The following is a 17,611-nucleotide window of genomic DNA, read 5'->3' on the forward strand; positions in this document are numbered from 1 at the left end:
AACAATGAAACACCGGCTGTGTTTGTGTTGTTGCTGCAGCCGCCCGCAATACACCGCTTCCCACCTACAGCTTTCTTCTTTGCTGTCTCCATTGTTCATTGAACAAATTGCAAAAGATTCACCAACACAGATGTCCAGAATACTGTGGAATTTTACGATGAAAACAGACAACTTAATAGCTGGCCACCATGCTGTCCCAAAATGTCCTCTACAATCTGTGACGTCACACGCAGGCGTCATCATACCGAGACGTTTTCAGCAGGATATTTCGCGCGAAATTTAAAATTGCACTTTAGTAAGCTAACCCGGCCGTATGGCATGTGTTGCAATGTTAAGATTTCATCATTGATATATAAAGTATCAGACTGCGTGGTCGGTAGTAGTGGGTTTCAGTAGGCCTTTAAATATCCTTCTTGAAAATGCCCTTGCAAATATATATCTCAACGTTTTACCTCTGCTTCTTTGTTGGTTAAAAAAGTGAGTACCGCTGATTTCTCTGCTGGCCGGGTATGGCTCCGGTGCCGCTTTCTGCTTTTGTAAGTCACAACTTGTGATAGGATACTTGGGAGTGACAAGTGAGTATCCAATCACAGTCACGTTCAACGGAAGGCTACTGTCAACAACTTATGATCTGATCGGGTATCGCAACTGTCTGTTAAACTGAATGTCCTCTGTTCGCTAATGTTGGTTCCGAAGGCCTCCGGCAGAATTCATACAGCGCTGGCAACAAGCTAGCTGAATTTTCTTTTGATATAAGCTCTAACTTGAAAACAGCAACACTGGAGCATAATACGACATGAAGATAATATGATGAATACTTTTCTATATTTAAGAAATGTAAATAAAAAATAAAATGACCTTTTATTAATTTATGATCATGATTTATGTGCCAGCAGAGAAGGCCTTGTTGGCCCTGACCTGCACACCACTGTTAGAAACTATGGTGCCAGCTGTTAAGCTTGGTCAGTCCCTCAATGAGCATCACCAATCTTTTGCTACGATTGATTGGAAGTCATGAACATTAATACATATTTAATGACGTGTGAGCCATTTTTCAGAAATCCCTTTTTTCTGAGCACAATTGGACTGAATGTGACACGCTGCGCTATTATTGTAAAGGCTCGGAATGTGTGACTAGTGGGAAAAGGAGAGCTCTTGACTTTGGCCGTGTTTCAACGTGACAAGACTGTTGACTTTGATAAAGTGCCTCTCAGGTTCCCCCCGCCGAGCGTGCACTACATCTTACAATAGTTTACCATTTGGAGCGCTTTAAAACTCACATATTTTTGATGAAAAGGGTCACAGTTCACTTGCATCCTGCTCTGACTCTTGCTGTGTCCATCACATACATTCAGTGTCACTGAGAAAGGTGGACATATTGGATTAAATAATAACATTTAAATAAAAAATAAAAAATTCTTGCTCTCACTCTTCTTCTACGCTCGGCTTGCATAGTTCTGTTTCATCTTTATAAAAAAAAAAAAAAAAAAAATATTACAACTGTGCCAACAGGTTTCTTTCAGCCTGTTTTCCGTAATCAAGCCTGCGCATGCGCAGGAGCATGGCATGGTTTTTCTTGTTGTGGCTCCCTCAGATCTTTTTTTAAACCTGCGCTGAGAAAAGTTTGCATTTTTTGGAAAAAGTTCCAACAGTTTACCGTGAGGCCGTGAATGTGCACAGGCTGAGTTCCGAGGCGCGAGGAAGACAAGAAAAAAAGACTGCAAGCCAGTGTATTCGGTTCAGTGGGTATACCGGCCAAAAAAAGAACAGGAAAACAAGTTTAATTTCAGATGGACAGGTTGCTTTTCCTGTGAAATAAATAAACTACAAAGATGAAACCTTTTAAAAAAGTTCATAAGCTGTGTTACGTTTTGCTGCTATATACTAGTGTTCTTTAGTGGACAATGTCTATTTTGATAGTAAAGGTTGCAGACCCCTGGTATACACTGTAATTGTTATTTTTCTGGAGTTGCACTGCAACTTTAAATACAGGAAGTGTGACATACCACTCATGGTTGCGTAGTGAGCGTGGGCAGGAAACCAAAAGCATCTGCTAAAGTTACGGATTGTTAGCAAAAACATACCGGAGGCTGTTCTGTAGCGGGCGATTCCCGTTTAAATCAACTATTATCAAAAGTTGAAAAATATGAATTTTTATATATTTTTTAGATTATAAGTAATAACAGAGTGTACATTTTTAATATTAATTTAGGCAGATACATGACACAATTTGTAATCTTTATTATTTGTATTTTGAAAGACAAAACAGGAAACACTAGATGTGTGTAATTTCAGATGGACAGATTGATTTTCCTGTGAAATAAAAAACCTACAAAGATGAAACCTTTTAAAAAGTTCATAAGTTGTGTTACATTTTGTTGCTATATACTAGTGTTCTTTAGTGGAAAACTATATTTTGATAGTAAAGGTTGCAGACCCCTGGTATACACTGTAATTGTTGTTTTTTCTGGAGTTGCACTGCAACTTTAAATACAGGAATTGTGACGTACCACTCATGCTTGCGTAGTGAGCGTGGGCAGAAACCAATAGCGTCTACTAAAGTTACGGATTGTTAGCAAACACATACCGAAGCTGTTCTGTAGCGGGCGATTCCCGTTTAAAATCAACTATCATCAAAAGTTTAAAAAAGTATATATGTACATTTTTTTTATCTAAATAATAACAGTGTGTACATTTGTTATTATTATTTTAGGCAGATACATGACACAATTTGTAATCTTTGTTATTCTATTTTGAAAGTCAAAACAGGAAACAAGTTTAATTTCAGATGAACAGGTTGCTTTTCCTGTGAAATAAAAAACTACAAAGATGAAACCTTTTAAAAAAGTTCATAAGCTGTGTTACGTTTTGCTGCTATGTACTAGTGTTCTTTAGTGGAAAATGTCTATTTTGATAGTAAAGGTTGCAGACCCCTGGTGTACACTGTAATTGTTGTTTTTCTGGAGTTGCACTGCACCTTTAAATACAGGAAGTGTGACGTACCACTCATGCTTGCGAAGTGAGCGTGGGCAGGAAACCAATAGCGTCTACTAAAGTTAAGGATTGTTAGCAAACACATACCGGAAGCTGTTCTGTTGCGGGCGATTCCCGTGTAAAATCAACTATCATCAAACGTTTTTTTTTTTACTTTTGATTATATGAATATGTAAAACAATTTTTAGATACAAATAACCCAGTGTGTACATGTTTATTATTAATTTAGGCAGATACATGACACGATTTGTCATCGTTATTGTTTTGTTTTGAAAGTCAAAACAGGAAACACTATATGTGGTGCAGTGACTGTGCCAGCTCGGGAAAACTAGTGCTCGCTGCCTACTTGATCAACAACTAGAGGGGGAAGCTCGCATTAGAACCGGCGCTGTTCCGACATGTCACAACATAAGAGCTGAGTGCGGGTCGGAAAGCACCGCATTTATCCCCACTCCCCACCCCCCCGGTAGCGGCAGTAGTCCGCGGCCACGCCCTGGAGCCCGAACAAAACTGCTGGCAGTGATCGGCTGGAGGAACCATGAGGGAGTACAAGGTGGTGGTCCTCGGCTCCGGAGGGGTCGGGAAATCCGCCTTGACCGTTCAGTTCGTGACGGGGTCCTTCATCGAGAAGTACGACCCCACAATAGAGGATTTCTACCGGAAGGAAATCGAAGTGGACTCCTCACCGTCCGTGCTGGAGATCCTGGACACGGCCGGCACCGAGCAGTTCGCCTCCATGCGGGACTTGTACATTAAAAACGGGCAGGGCTTCATCCTGGTCTACAGTCTGGTCAACCAGCAGAGCTTCCAGGACATCAAGCCCATGCGGGACCAGATCATCCGGGTCAAACGGTACGAGCGGGTGCCTATGATCCTGGTGGGGAACAAAGTGGACCTGGAGGGGGAGCGGGAGGTGTCGTCCGGCGAAGGTAAGGCGCTGGCGGAGGAATGGAACTGTCCCTTCATGGAGACCTCGGCCAAGAACAAGATCTCCGTGGACGAGCTGTTCGCAGAGATAGTCCGCCAGATGAACTATGCGTCCACGCCGAATGGCGACGACCCGTGTTGTGCTTCTTGTGTCATCCTGTAAGGAAAGTTCTGCACCGTCCTTGCTTTTTGAAATGGTGAGTTAAGTCGATCAAACTTTGAAACTTGCGTCATTACTTTCAACTAGCTGGACTTTAGTCAAGCAAAAACTACTTAAAAAACGACATAAATAGTTCCTACACAAACTTCATGGAAGGGTGGGGCGTTACATTGTTGTAGGACATCCGCTAGTTTACATTTGTGGTAACATTGTTTGAGTCAGGGGTGTCAAACTCATTCTAGATGGGAAAGATCTACTCCCAAGTGGGCCGGACTGGTAAAATCACGGCACGATAACTTCAAAATAAAGACAACTTCAGATTGTTTTCTTTGTTTAAAAATAGAACAAGCACATTCTGAAAATGAACAACTCAAAATGTTGTTGTTGTTTTTTTTACACTTACATGTTGCAGTTAATAGTATTCTATCTTTATTTGTCATTATGTATACCTTCTGAATAAAGGAAAGTTCTGCACCGTCCTTGCTTTTTGCAATGGTAAGTTAAGTCGATCAAACTTTGAAACTCGCGTCATTACTTTCATCTAGCTGGACTTTAGTAAAGCAAAAGTACTTACAAACGACATAAGTAGTTCCTACACAAACTTCATGGAAGGGTGGGGCGTTACATTGTTGTAGGACATCCGCTAGTTTACATTTGTGGTAACATAGTCAAGGGTGTCAAAGTCATTTTAGATGGGGGTCCACATGGAGAAAAATCTACTTCCACGTGGGCCGGACTGGTAAAATCACGGCACGATAACTTAAAAATAAAGACAACTTAAGATTGTTTTCTATGTTTAAAATTAAAACAAGCACATTCTGAAAATGTACAAATCATAATGTTGTTGTTTTTTTACACTTACATGTGGTTAATAGTATTCTATCTTTATTTGTCATTATTTATACCTTCTGAATAAAGGAAAGTTCCGCACCGTCCTTGCTTTTTGCAATGGTAAGTAAGTAAGATTAAAAAACGTGACTTTGAAACTCGCGTCATTACTTTCAACTAGCAAGACTTCAGTAGTCGCCGTTTGTTTGACGGCAAGCAAAACTACTCACAAACGACATAAGTAGTTCCTACAAAAACTTCATGGAAGGGTGGGGTGTTACATTGTTGTAGGACATCCGCTAGTTTACATTTGTGGTAACATTTTAGGACTAGTGATGTTTACGTGATAAAAACTACTATAAACTTACACAAAGTAAGACTGTGAATTATTATTATTTACAGCACAACATATTCCTTATTAAAACAAAATAAATCGAGCTAACTATATATATATATATATGTATATTTTTCCTGCTCACGTGGCCACTTGTTACTAGGCAGAGTTCATGGGTGTAATTGTGACTTCCCCATTGGCCTGTTAAATAATAGCATATGTTGGTAGCTGCACTTTTTAAGATGTTTAATAATTAAACTAAGTAAAAGTTAAGACACTGCGCTGTATTTTAATCAAAAATACAAGACAAATGCAGGAGATGAGCCGTCTTTGTCATTCATTCTTTACAAAATGCTTTGTATTGATTCGCTTAGCTGCTTTTTTGTATTCTTCTACTGTGTATAGGTAAAATTGGGCAAAATACGGCCCGTGTGCCACATGCGGCCCGTTACGATTTTCAATCCGGCCCGCCAGATGTTCTCCATTATTTTTTTTTTACCTTTAACATCAAAACTGTCGCCGCCATTTTGATGTGCAGTGCTGTTTTTAAATAACTATAGAAAGTATTTTAGTGGTCGAAATCTGTGCTTTGGGGTGTTATACGAGTTATTACGGTAATCTACGTCAGAGATAGTCTGCCAGATGAACTATGCGTCCACGCTGAATGGCGATGACCCGTGTTGTGCTTCTTGTGTTATTCTGTAAGGAAAGTTTACCTTTAAAGGAAAAACAAATGATCTAAATCAGAGCCAATTGTATGATATGATTTGAATATTGAATTGATATTGTTACGCCACCATTTTGTGTTTTTGTATGATTATAATTGTGTTTAAAATGTAATCATTCAAAGCTATAGATCATTTGAAGTTGGTATCATCATTGCCCCTGTAACTCCTTGGTATTAGATCGATAACCAAATTTGTAGTATTGTCCTAATTTAATGTTATGTATCCAAACAACAGAATAATAAGTACATAGTAGTACATTTTAACAGAAGTGTAGATATAACCTCGTTACAAGAGTAAGTAATCAGTTAGTAACAGTAATTTAACACAGAGATTCACAATGTTTTGAGAAAATAACACAACTGGAAATTACTAAAAATTATACCGCATATGTCAGCAGCCAAATTACCGTAATTTTTTTACTATAGGCCACGCCTCATTAAAAGCCACAATGCCAATTAATGCGGATCTATTTTCAAACAAAAGGCGCACCGGATTTGGCGCAATAAAGGAGTCATTAAAACACTTCTTTGTGGTTATGTAATGGTGGTTCTTTTGTCAAGATGTTACATGAGTTATGTTTTACAGACCATCTCTCGTTTTGTGGGCGGTTTTATTTATGTGCCTCCATTTCGACAGCGTCTTCTCCCCGTCATCTTTGTTGTACCGCTAGTTTTTAGCGCTTTTACAGCGAGTCTGCTGACCGATATAAGTTAGAACTGTTCGCTACTTTTTAGTAAAAATGGCAACAACGGGGGATGAATTTCCTACAACAAGAGGATAGAGGAAAAGAGCTTACAAAGGTGGATGCCTGCACATTTTTGGGAGTTATGCAGATCCTAAATACACATCAGCAGGTATCAATTGTGTGTTGTGGCTTCGTAGCAGATTTTTGAGCGCTGTGTGTAATTTTATTTATCCTCAATGAAACATCAACAATTTGGTGTTGTTTGCTTATGGGTGCTTGCCAGCGTCATTTATTGAACAGGCTTCAACTTGAAGTCCACGCGTATCTCTTAGGTGTGACTGCCATCTACAGGTCACACTTATCATTACGTCATGTACCAAATAAAATTCCTTCGAGGTCGATAAGCACAACCAGAATTAATGAATTCTGAGTTATAAGGCGATTTTTGAGAAAATGAAAGGATTCTAAGTGCAATTTATAGTTAGAAAAATACGGTAGGCGCCTTTTTAACCAGACAGGATGCTGTAATATATCATGGTATAGATGATTTTAGGACATATTGCCAATCTATAGTGTTGCATATGTAACCCAAGATTGTTGCGGCAGTCCATAATGTACCGCGTACAGTCTACCACAGAGTAAAATAAAACACTTCATAACGACAAAAAAGAATAAACGGTATGCTGCGTCTTTTTTCCTTTATGGTATCGTTATGTGAAATATCGGAATAGTTTAATAAATCAACGTAGTGTTGTCCCGATACTAATATTTTGGTACCAGTGCCAAAATGTATTTCGTTACTTTTTGGTACTTTTTGATACTTTTCTAAATAAAGTGGACCACAAAAAATGGCATTATTGGCTTTATTTTAGCAAAAAATCTTACATTAGATTAAACATATGTTTATTATTGCAAGTTTGTCCTTAAATGAAATAGTGAACATACTAAACAACTTGTCTTTTAGTAGTAAGTAAACAAACAAAGCCTCTTAATTAGTCTGCTGACATATGCAGTAACATATTGTGTCATTTATCTACCTATTATTTTGTCTACATTATTAAAGACAAATGGTAGAAAATGAATTATTAATCTACTTGTTCATTTACTGTTAATATCTGCTTATTTTTTCTTTTAACATGTTCTATCTACATTTCTGTTAAAATGTAATAATCACTTATTCTTCTGTTTTTTGGATACTTAACATTTGTTTTGGATGATATCATAAATGTGGGTATCGATCCGATACCAAGTCGTTACAGGATCATACAATGGTCATATTCAAAGTCCTCATGACGTATTTCCTGAGTTTATAAACATAATATAAATTTAAAAAAAACGAAAGAAGATTGTGTGATGCTAAAAAATATCGATGTAATCATAGTAGTATCGACTAGATACACTATTGTACTTGGTATCATTACAGTGGATGTCAGGTGTAGATCCACCAATGGCGTTTGTTTACATTTCGATGCCGGTAAGCTATTGTATCCTCCTACGGTGTGTAGTGAAGCATGTTTAGCTATTCCTCGTCCTCCAGTGATAATGCAACGTGTAAGAAACTTACTTTATTCGTCGCCATGGAGGCGAGGATTAGTGATTTAGAAGTAGCTAAAACACTGCAGATTGCGAATGGACTTTAGCTGCTAGCTAGCTAGCCATGTCTTAAAGTACCTCTTCCTGAGGGCGTTTCAGTGTTATAACTTTACCTTTATCTTTACTTTTCAAGCCAAAATGTGTCCGTTCTCCTTTTTCTGTCTACACACTGTGCCTGCTTGTAAGTACTCTGTGTGTGTGCGCTGCCGAACACGCTCCTTTGCTCGTAAACCAGCAATGTCACGACGTGATGACGACGGCGGACCGGTACTTTTTAGAGGCGGTATAGTACCGAATATGATTCATTAGTATCGTAGTACTATACTAATACCGGTGTACCGTACAACCCTAAATCAATGTATTGTCACACTCCTATCCGTCAGTGTAATGTAAAAGAGCAACACTTTTCTACGAATGTCTTAATGACTAAAGCAATAATTGATTAAGCATCTATAAACAATAAGCTTACGCATCCTCATGTTAGCTTTTCCTAGATCACATATTTACATGGGACTTTTCAGCCGTGTTTCATGCGGACACAAGCTCTGTTGATGTCCTTCCAGACTTGAGTCAGCCTTTGTTTGTTCTGGTTTTAATCTGAATGGATTGAGGAAGTGTCTTGACTCATTTGCAGAACTGGAGAGACAAGTTGTTCCTCGCATTCGATTATCTTTTGGAAAGTTAGCGCTTGGCTTAGTTCACACAAGTGTTGCACTTCTTCTCTTAAATAGGGACCATGACCATCTCCTCGAACTCCCTGGTAAATGTGTGACCCTTCCTTGTTTGTGGCAGTGTGTCTCGGCCTGGCCTTGGAGGAGAATGAAGAGGAATGGCGCAGGATCACAAAAGGAGGAGGAGGAGGGTTGAGTAACCGAGGCAAAGGGGATGGGTCCACTCTTGAGGAATTCTGCTGGGTCGGAGAATCTTTCCTGCGTGGTCAGTGTCCACAATTGAGGTCTGATCCCAAGTTGGAGCGACCGCCTCCCACCCACGACTTCCAGACATGGAAACAATATAGAGAACATTTAAAGATGCTCTAAAAGGATATTTAGTAAAGTATATTTTGTTAAATAACTGCACAGTCACTCCTGGATGGGTACAACTTCATGGTTCTTTTTTTGGTGGAGGACTAACCTGACAATCTCATCGGGTGTGGGAGGAGACTTTAGCTGACTTGACGTGGCGACCGCCTCACGTCCAGTGCCTTCCCCCCCCGCCCTATCCCCTCACCCAACAAACTTCAGCTGTTCCCATTTAGTGCCAACCGTCTAAAAACAAAAACCTCAGCGTGGCAAATCCACTCCTCTCCAGATAGTCGCTTCAGGGCTGACCCTGATTATAAAGACTGCAGGGGTTCTGTTCACGGAATGGTGCTTCTCGTCTCTTCTACGTTTTGGGTCTTTTATCTTTTCCCCCGTAATTCGCCTTCGTTCATGCTGCAGTGTCTGCCTGGCCAAATCTAGAAGTCTTGAAACGCACAGGTACTGGAACAATAATAATGACGCTTCCAGACCTCTTCAATCAATCCTATGTTTTGTAGGACACGTGATGATGATGATGTGCTACATGATGTTGACAAATCTAATCTTGATTGTATGTTGAATTTCAGGCCAGCCTTTTAACTGTGGGTGGTCTGTTTAAAAAACAAAACAAAAAAAAATGTTTAATACAGATGGCTTTTTTAAAGAAACATGACATCAGGCTGTGTTCTTCTTTTTTTATGATGTCTAATATTCAATGAATCAGTTCAAGGGCCTAGCTGTCGCCATTATAAAACCGTACAAGTTATACAGGTATAAAACGAAGTGAACTAATTTTAGGACACTATTAACTGAAAGAAATACTGAAGAAAACAAATGTTAGACAGAAATACAACATGGACTAATACACCTTTTGATGGACCCAACTATTAATATAACTGATAAAATAAATGACATAGAAAAAAAACAGTGATTACAATTCATTCATAAATAAATATACAAAACCCAAAACCAGAGAAGTTGACACAATGTGTAATTCGTAAATAAAAGCAGAATTCAATTATTTGCAAATCCTTTTCAACTTATATTCAATTGAATAGACTGCAAAGACAAGATACTTCATGTTCACACTGAAAAACGTTTTCTTTTTTTTTTTTAGCAAATAATCATTAACTTAGAATTTAATGGAAAGGAATCTCTGATCCCACATCAAGGCAAGAAAAAAACTCAACCCAATGGGAAGAATGAGAAATCTTGGGAGGAACCGCAGATGTATATATATATATATATATATATATATATATACACACACAGTACACCTTCTTATTTAATGTGTTTTCTTTATTTTCATGACTATTTACATTGTAGATTGTCACATCAAAACTATGACACCTGTGAAGTGAAAACCATTTCAGGTGACTACCTTTTGAAGCTCATGGAGAGAATGCCAAGAGTGTGCATGCAAAGCAGTAATCGGAGCAAAAGGTGGCTATTTTGAAGAAACTAGAATATAAAACATGTTTTCAGTTATTTTACCTTTTTTGTTAAGTACATAACTCCACATGTGTTCATTCATAGCTTTGATGTGAATATCTACAATGTCATGAAAATAAAGAAAACATTGCATTGAATGAGAAGGTGTGTCCAAACTTTTGGCCTGTACTGTATACTTGCAAGGTAATTTTCCAGAAGGACATTTCAAGAGAAGCTAGATCACGTGATATGAGGTCGGCCGACCCCAGAGTTAGCTAACCTGTCCCAGCCTGTGAGAGGATTTGACTTCCAAACGAATCAACCCCTGGCTTACGGCTTTTGATGGGTGCTGCAAATTGTGACTTCAAATATTAAATTTCTTAGTTTTTTCACGTTTAATATGTTTTCAAAATTATTTTAATGTTGACAGTACCACATAGATATATTTTAATTGCTGTTTTAGAGCTGGGTTGTTCAAACTGTGGTACGCGTACCACTTAGTGGTACATGGGCTCCATCTAGTTATACGCCAAAGAATCACTTGGTTAAAGTACAGTGTTTTATTTTCCTCTATTCAAACACAGTGTTACTGTTCAAACTGTGTTTTTGAGGCCAAACATATTACATTTTCTTGTTAATTAAAATCTCCTCCTTGTTTTTAATAAATACTCAGGCCTACTACGCTATTATATTTTAATGTTGGTCATTAAAGTGGTACCTGGAGAGTCAAGTGTCATCTGAGGTACTTGGTGAAAAAAATTTGAGAATCACTCCTGCAGAGGAGTCGTGAAATTTTTTGACAGATTCGATACATTTGTTAACTACATCTACTATTAACTATAATGAACTAAGTCATCATAAATGTAAAATTAAATGTAATAATGTTATACTTTACACTGTTGAGTTCCCCAGGTGATGGTCGGAGACACTTCACCTTGCTTACAGGTAGGTGCTCTTTGTGTAGCCCAAAGTGTGTTTGTGGTGCTGTCATTTATGTATTTGCATGGTTAGTGTACTGTTGTTTTTTTCTAGTGGCATACAAGAGGCGCCATAATATATTTAATTATCAACCACCCAGGGTGTGCCGGGCGCAATTACACCAAACTATGACATAAAAAAGACAGCCACAAAATATGGGGCTGCGAGTTTTAAGACCGGTTTAATTTAAAATGCTATGTATACAAGATATATACTATAAGTAGGGGGTCCTTGGCCTGGAAAACGTTGAAGTTAGAGATGTTTAACTTTCAAGTAGTTTTAATGAATGGTTGACTTGGTCCCACATGATGATGCTTTACTTCTGTTACCTGTCGCCATCACCTTTCTCCATCTGGTTGCTACTGTAAATTGGGTATATGTATATGTTCAGTACAGGCCAAAAGTTTGGGCACACTATCTCCTCATTTAATGTGTTTTCTTTACTTTCATGACTATTTACATTGTAGATTGTCACATCAAAACTATGAATGAACACATGTGGAGTTATGTACTTTACAAAAAAAAGGTGAAATAACTGAAAGCACGTTTTGTATTCTAGTTTCTTCAAAATAGCCACCCTTTGCTCTGATTACTGCTTTGCACACTCTTGGCATTCTCTCCATGAGCTTCAAGAGGTAGTCATCTGAAGTGGTTTTCACTTCACAGGTGTCATAGTTTTGATGCCTTCAGTGACAATCTACAATGTAAATAGTCATGAAAATAAAGAAAATGCATTAACTACAAGGCGTGTCTGCACTGTATATTATAACGATATGACTATAGTAATAAAAGACAAATGTATGTCATTTATATCGTCTATATTGCGCAACCCTAATTCATACCATACGTCAGACACTTGGACTTATATGCTGTGCATCCATGCTTCTTTTTTCTACAGCTTATCCTGTTTAGTGTCACAGATAAGCACAGCTGCCCATGTGAGATGGGGGGCCCACCCTGGACTGGGTCGCTAGATCACAGGGCTCCTACAGAAATCCATTCACAGCCACAGTTACTACACCGCCAGTGATCGGGTAGTCTAGAAAGCTGCACTGCATTTCAGGTGACTACCTCTTGAAGCTCTTGGAGAGAATGCCAAGAGTGTACGAAAAAGTAATCAGAGCAAAGAGTGGCTATTTTAAGTTGATTGGCAACACTAAAATTGGCCCTAGTGTGTGAATGTGAGTGTGAATGTTGTCCGTCTATCTGTGTTGGCCCTGCGATGAGGTGGCGACTTGTCCAGGGTGTACCCCGCCTTCCGCCCGATTGTAGCTGAGATAGGCTCCAGCACCCCCCGCGACCCCAAAGGGAATAAGCGGTAGAAAATGGATGGATGGATGGATAGAATAGAAAACATGTTTTCAGTTATTTTACCTTTTTTTGTTAAGTACATAACTCCACAAGTGTTAATTCATAGTTTTGATGTGACAATCTACAATGTAAAAAGTCATGAAAATGCATTGAATGAGAAGGTGTGTCCAAACGTTTGGCCTGTACTGTGTGTGTGTGTGTGCATGCATGTGTGTTTGTACATCAGTTGTGTCTCAGAAGATAGCGGCGACCTACCTTTGAGACTCCAGAGATGACGTCTTGGGCTTTGCTGACACCATGTGAACATAGAGGCTGATGTAGCAGGTGAGTACACAATGAATAAAAATCAGAACCTCAAAAGTTGAGTTGGGGGTGATGTGTTTTTGTTTGGACTTCTCCTGTATGTGAGCTGCTTTAGTCGGTGCTGCAAAGCCAACTTTGGGTTTTCTCCTCAGCCTCAGGGACATTGCATCGGTAGTTGAAATTGAACTCTGCCTCACTGTAATGCATTTGAACCGTCGGTTGATAAGCGCGTATATCACCGCTTTTATGAGAGAGATAGTGTGACTTTTACCCTCCCTCCCTGCGCCACTCCATCTTCTGACCGCCTCAATCTCTCGCTGCGGCATAAACATGTGATAGCTGAAGAATTTGCCCTTTGGTGAGGAGGTGGCTCGTCCAGTTCCTCTTTCTTTTCATCCGTCTCTCCCTCGGAGCGAGACGCGGTGAGGGTTTCGCTTCCTGTTCCACTCTTATCTTGAGTGATTTTAATCTTTTTCTTTTCAATCTATCTGCTTTCCTAATCAATAATCAAATGTGGGACGTTTTAATTTTTTTGTTTTTAAAGTCCACATGGTCGCTGCGTAGCTGCCGGTCGTGGGAGGTGGTCATGTGGTGCGGTTGTCATAATTCGTGACCTGTGGGAGTTCAGACGCTGCTGCAGGAAACATACAAAGCCCAAAAGCAGTGAATTTGTCACGTTGTGTAAATGGTAAATAAAAAGAGAATACAATGATGTGTAAATCCTTTTCAACTTCTATTCAATTGAATAGACTGCAAAGACAAGATATTTCATGTTCACACTGAGAAACTTTGTTATTTTTTGCAAATATTAGCTCATTTGGAATTTGATGCCTGCAGCATGTTTCAAAAAAGCTGGCACTAGTGGCAAAAAAGACAGAGAAAGTTGAGGAATGTGAAGTGAAGTGAATTATATTTATTTAGCGCTTTTTCTCTGGTGACTCAAAGCGCTTTACATAGTGAAACCCAATATCTAAGTTGCATTTAAACCAGTGTGGGTGGCACTGGGAGCAGGTGGGTAAAGTGTCTTGCCCAAGGACACAACGGCAGTGACTAGGATGGCGGAAGCGGGGATCGAACCTGCAACCCTCAAGTTGCTGGCACGGCCACTCTACCAACCGAGCGAATGCTCATCAAAGACTTATTTGGAACATCCCACAGGTGAACAGGCTAATTGGGAACAGGTGGGTGCCATGATTGGGTATAAAAGCAGCTTCCATGAAATGCTCAGTCATTCACAAACAAGGATGAGGTGAGGGTCACCACTTTGTCAACAAATGCCTGAGCAAATAGTTTAAGAACAACATTTTTCAACCAGCTATTGCAAGGAATTTAGGGATTTCACCATCTACGCTCCGTAATATCATCAAAATATTCAGAGAATCTGGAGAAATCACTGTACGTAAGCGGCAAGTCCGCAAACCAACATTGTATGCTCGTGACCTTCGATCCCTCAGGTGGTACTGCATCAAACAGCGACATCAGTGTAAAGGATATCACCACATGGGCTCAGGAACATTTCAGAAAACCACTGTCAGTAACTACAGTTGGTCGCTACATCTTTAAGTGCAAGTTAAAACTACTATGCAAAGCCAAAGCCATTTATCAACAACACCCAGAAACGCCGCCGACTTCCCGAGCACATCGAAGATGGACTGATGCAAAGTGGAAAAGTGTTCTGTGGTCTGACAAGTCCACATTTCAAATTCTTTTTGGAAACTGTGGACGTTGTGTCTTACGGAACAAAGAGGAAAAGAACCGTCCGGATTGTTATTGGCGCAAAGTTCAAAAGCCAGCATCTATGATGGTATGAGGGTGTATTAGTGCCCTAGGCATGGGTAACTTACACATCTGTGAAGGCACCATTAATGCTGAAAGGTACATACAGCTTTTGGAGCAACATATGTTGCCATCCAAGCAACGTTATAATGGACGTCCCTGCTTATTTCATTGTGACAACTTTTTTGCGATGCGTTGCTGCCATTAATTTCTAAGTTAATGATAACTTGCAAAAAAAAAAGAAGAAGTTTCTCAGTGTGAACATGAAATATCTTGTCTTTGCAATCTATTCAATTGAATATAAGTTGAAAAGGATTTGCAAATCATTGTATTCTCTTTTTATTTACCATTTACACAACGTGACAACTTCACTGCTTTCGGGCTTTGTACATTACTGCTACGATTTAGAGGCTCTTTTATTAACTGCATATTGATTTCCTAATTGTAAATCAGAAACATCAGTGCTTCTTTTTCTGCTGCTAAATCGTGAAATGACAGGAAGCATATGCCAATGTGAGTGGGTGGTGTGCATTTTGTTGCACTTTTTTTTTTCCCTTATGCAACTTAATCACTATATAGACTCCATGCTGAATTACAGGCTGCTGTTCCTCTCAGCGTCACTGTTCTATTTCAGAGGCTCTGTTGTGTACACGTTTGTGGGGTTGTTTCCCTCTCCTCCATGTAGATGTGCTGTCTAAGGCAGTGGCATTCCTCTAACTGTATTAGCCTCCCTTTATTGCGTTACTCAACACGGATAATTAAGCCAAAAAATAGCCTGTGCAGCAGCTGCATTGAATCTGGACTGCAACAGACGTTTATTTAGTGTGTGCACATCACAGCCAGCTCTTTGATAGCGTTTTGTCTACTGACAGATATAAGTAAGAACTGTACACTATACTTTATATTAGAAATGGCAACAGTGGAGGATGAATGTCACATAACAAGAAGATAGTGATAAAGAAGAAGCTTATTACTACGGTGTCAGCACGGACTACAAAGGTGCAATTTTTCAGGACTTATGCAGATCCCAAATACAGATCAGCAGGTACACAGGAGGTAAGAAAAGTTTATTTTGCATAATATTGCAAAACAAAACGCCAGATAAACTGTATGTCTTACCTTATACACACCATAATAATTCTGCTATGCTGAAGCACCGTACGTCTGACTATGGTAGCTGTAATGCTCCGACAATCCATCGAGCAGTGTGGCTTCATAGCTTACCAAAGTCGTACTAAAACATTTTGACAGATTTTTCAGCACCGTGTGTAATGTTCTATATTCTCAATTAGAGGCCGATATTATCGGCCGATAAATGCTTTAAAATGTAATATCGGAAATTATCGGTATCGTTTTTTTTATTATCAGTATCGTTTTATTTATTTATTTTTAATTGTTTTTATTAAATCAACATAAAAAACACAAGATACACTTACAATTAGTGCACCGACCCAAAAAACCTCCCTCCCCATTTACACTCATTCACACAAAAGTGTTGTTTCTTTCTGTTATTAATATTCTGGTTCTACATTATATATCAATATAGATCAATACAGTCTGCGAGGGATACAGTCCGTAAGCACACATGATTGTGTGTGCTGCTGGTCCACTAATAGTACTAACCTTTAATAGTTAATTTTACTCATTATCATTAATTACTAGTTTCTATGTAACTTTTTTTTATATTGTTTTACTTTATTTTTTATTCAAAAAAATGTTTTTAATTTATTTATCTTATTTTATTTTATGTATTTTTTTAAAAAGGACCTTATCTTCACCATACCTGGTTGTCCAAATTAGGCATAATAATGTGTTAATTCCACGACTGTATATATCGATATCGGTTGATATCGGTATCGGTAATTAAAGAGTTGGATAATATCGGAATATCGGATATCGGCAAAAAGCCATTATCGGACATCCTGATTCTCAATAGAACATTTAAAGTTTTGGTGTTGTTTACTGGCGTCATCTGCAGTCTACACGTATCTCTTATGTGTGACTGCCATCTACTGGGCACACTTATCATTACACCATGTACCAAATGAAATTGCTTCGAAGTCGGTAAGCCCAACCAGAATTATGCCATACATTAGGCGCATCGAGTTATAATGCGCACCGTAAATTTTTGAGAAAATGAAAGGATTTTAAGTGCGCCTTATAGTCCAAAAAATACGGTACTTCTAACTTTTGATTATAATGGACTTTTTATTTTTTATTTTGTTGTTTGAGGTCAGGACTATTCAACTGGAGGCCCGGGTGTCCACATCTGAGTTTAGTTCAAAATTTGTGAGACAAACATTTTTGCAGCAAATTCCTAAAACACTAGAGTGCTCCTGTTGTGTGATTTACAAAACTTAACATAGGGCACCCCTCTTCAAATCCTCTCTTTGTTGACCGTTACATATATTTTTTAGTAATGCGATTTTTGTAAATAAGGTGTCGTCGCTTGCTTATTTCAGATGCAGTCAGTAGTCGTTTGTTGTCGTATTTAGTTGTACAAGAGTTTATTTATTTTTCTTGTAATCAGACCATATGTTC

At 38.8% G+C, this 17,611-nt stretch overlaps 1 protein-coding gene across 1 annotated transcript; it reads left to right on the forward strand.

The window, feature by feature from the left end:
- The first annotated feature begins 3,094 nt into the window (after window positions 1-3,094).
- LOC133614821 (ras-related protein Rap-2b) lies at window positions 3,095-9,944 on the forward strand. Its single transcript, XM_061973093.1, has 2 exons — window positions 3,095-4,118; window positions 9,042-9,944. Exon 1 carries the CDS (start codon window positions 3,533-3,535, stop codon window positions 4,082-4,084), a length of 552 nt encoding a protein of 183 aa, XP_061829077.1. The 5' UTR covers window positions 3,095-3,532; the 3' UTR covers window positions 4,085-4,118; window positions 9,042-9,944.
- The last annotated feature ends 7,667 nt before the right edge of the window (window positions 9,945-17,611 follow it).

This window comes from Nerophis lumbriciformis, linkage group LG17 (genome assembly GCF_033978685.3).
Source record: "Nerophis lumbriciformis linkage group LG17, RoL_Nlum_v2.1, whole genome shotgun sequence".
NCBI classification, from domain to species: domain Eukaryota; kingdom Metazoa; phylum Chordata; class Actinopteri; order Syngnathiformes; family Syngnathidae; genus Nerophis; species Nerophis lumbriciformis.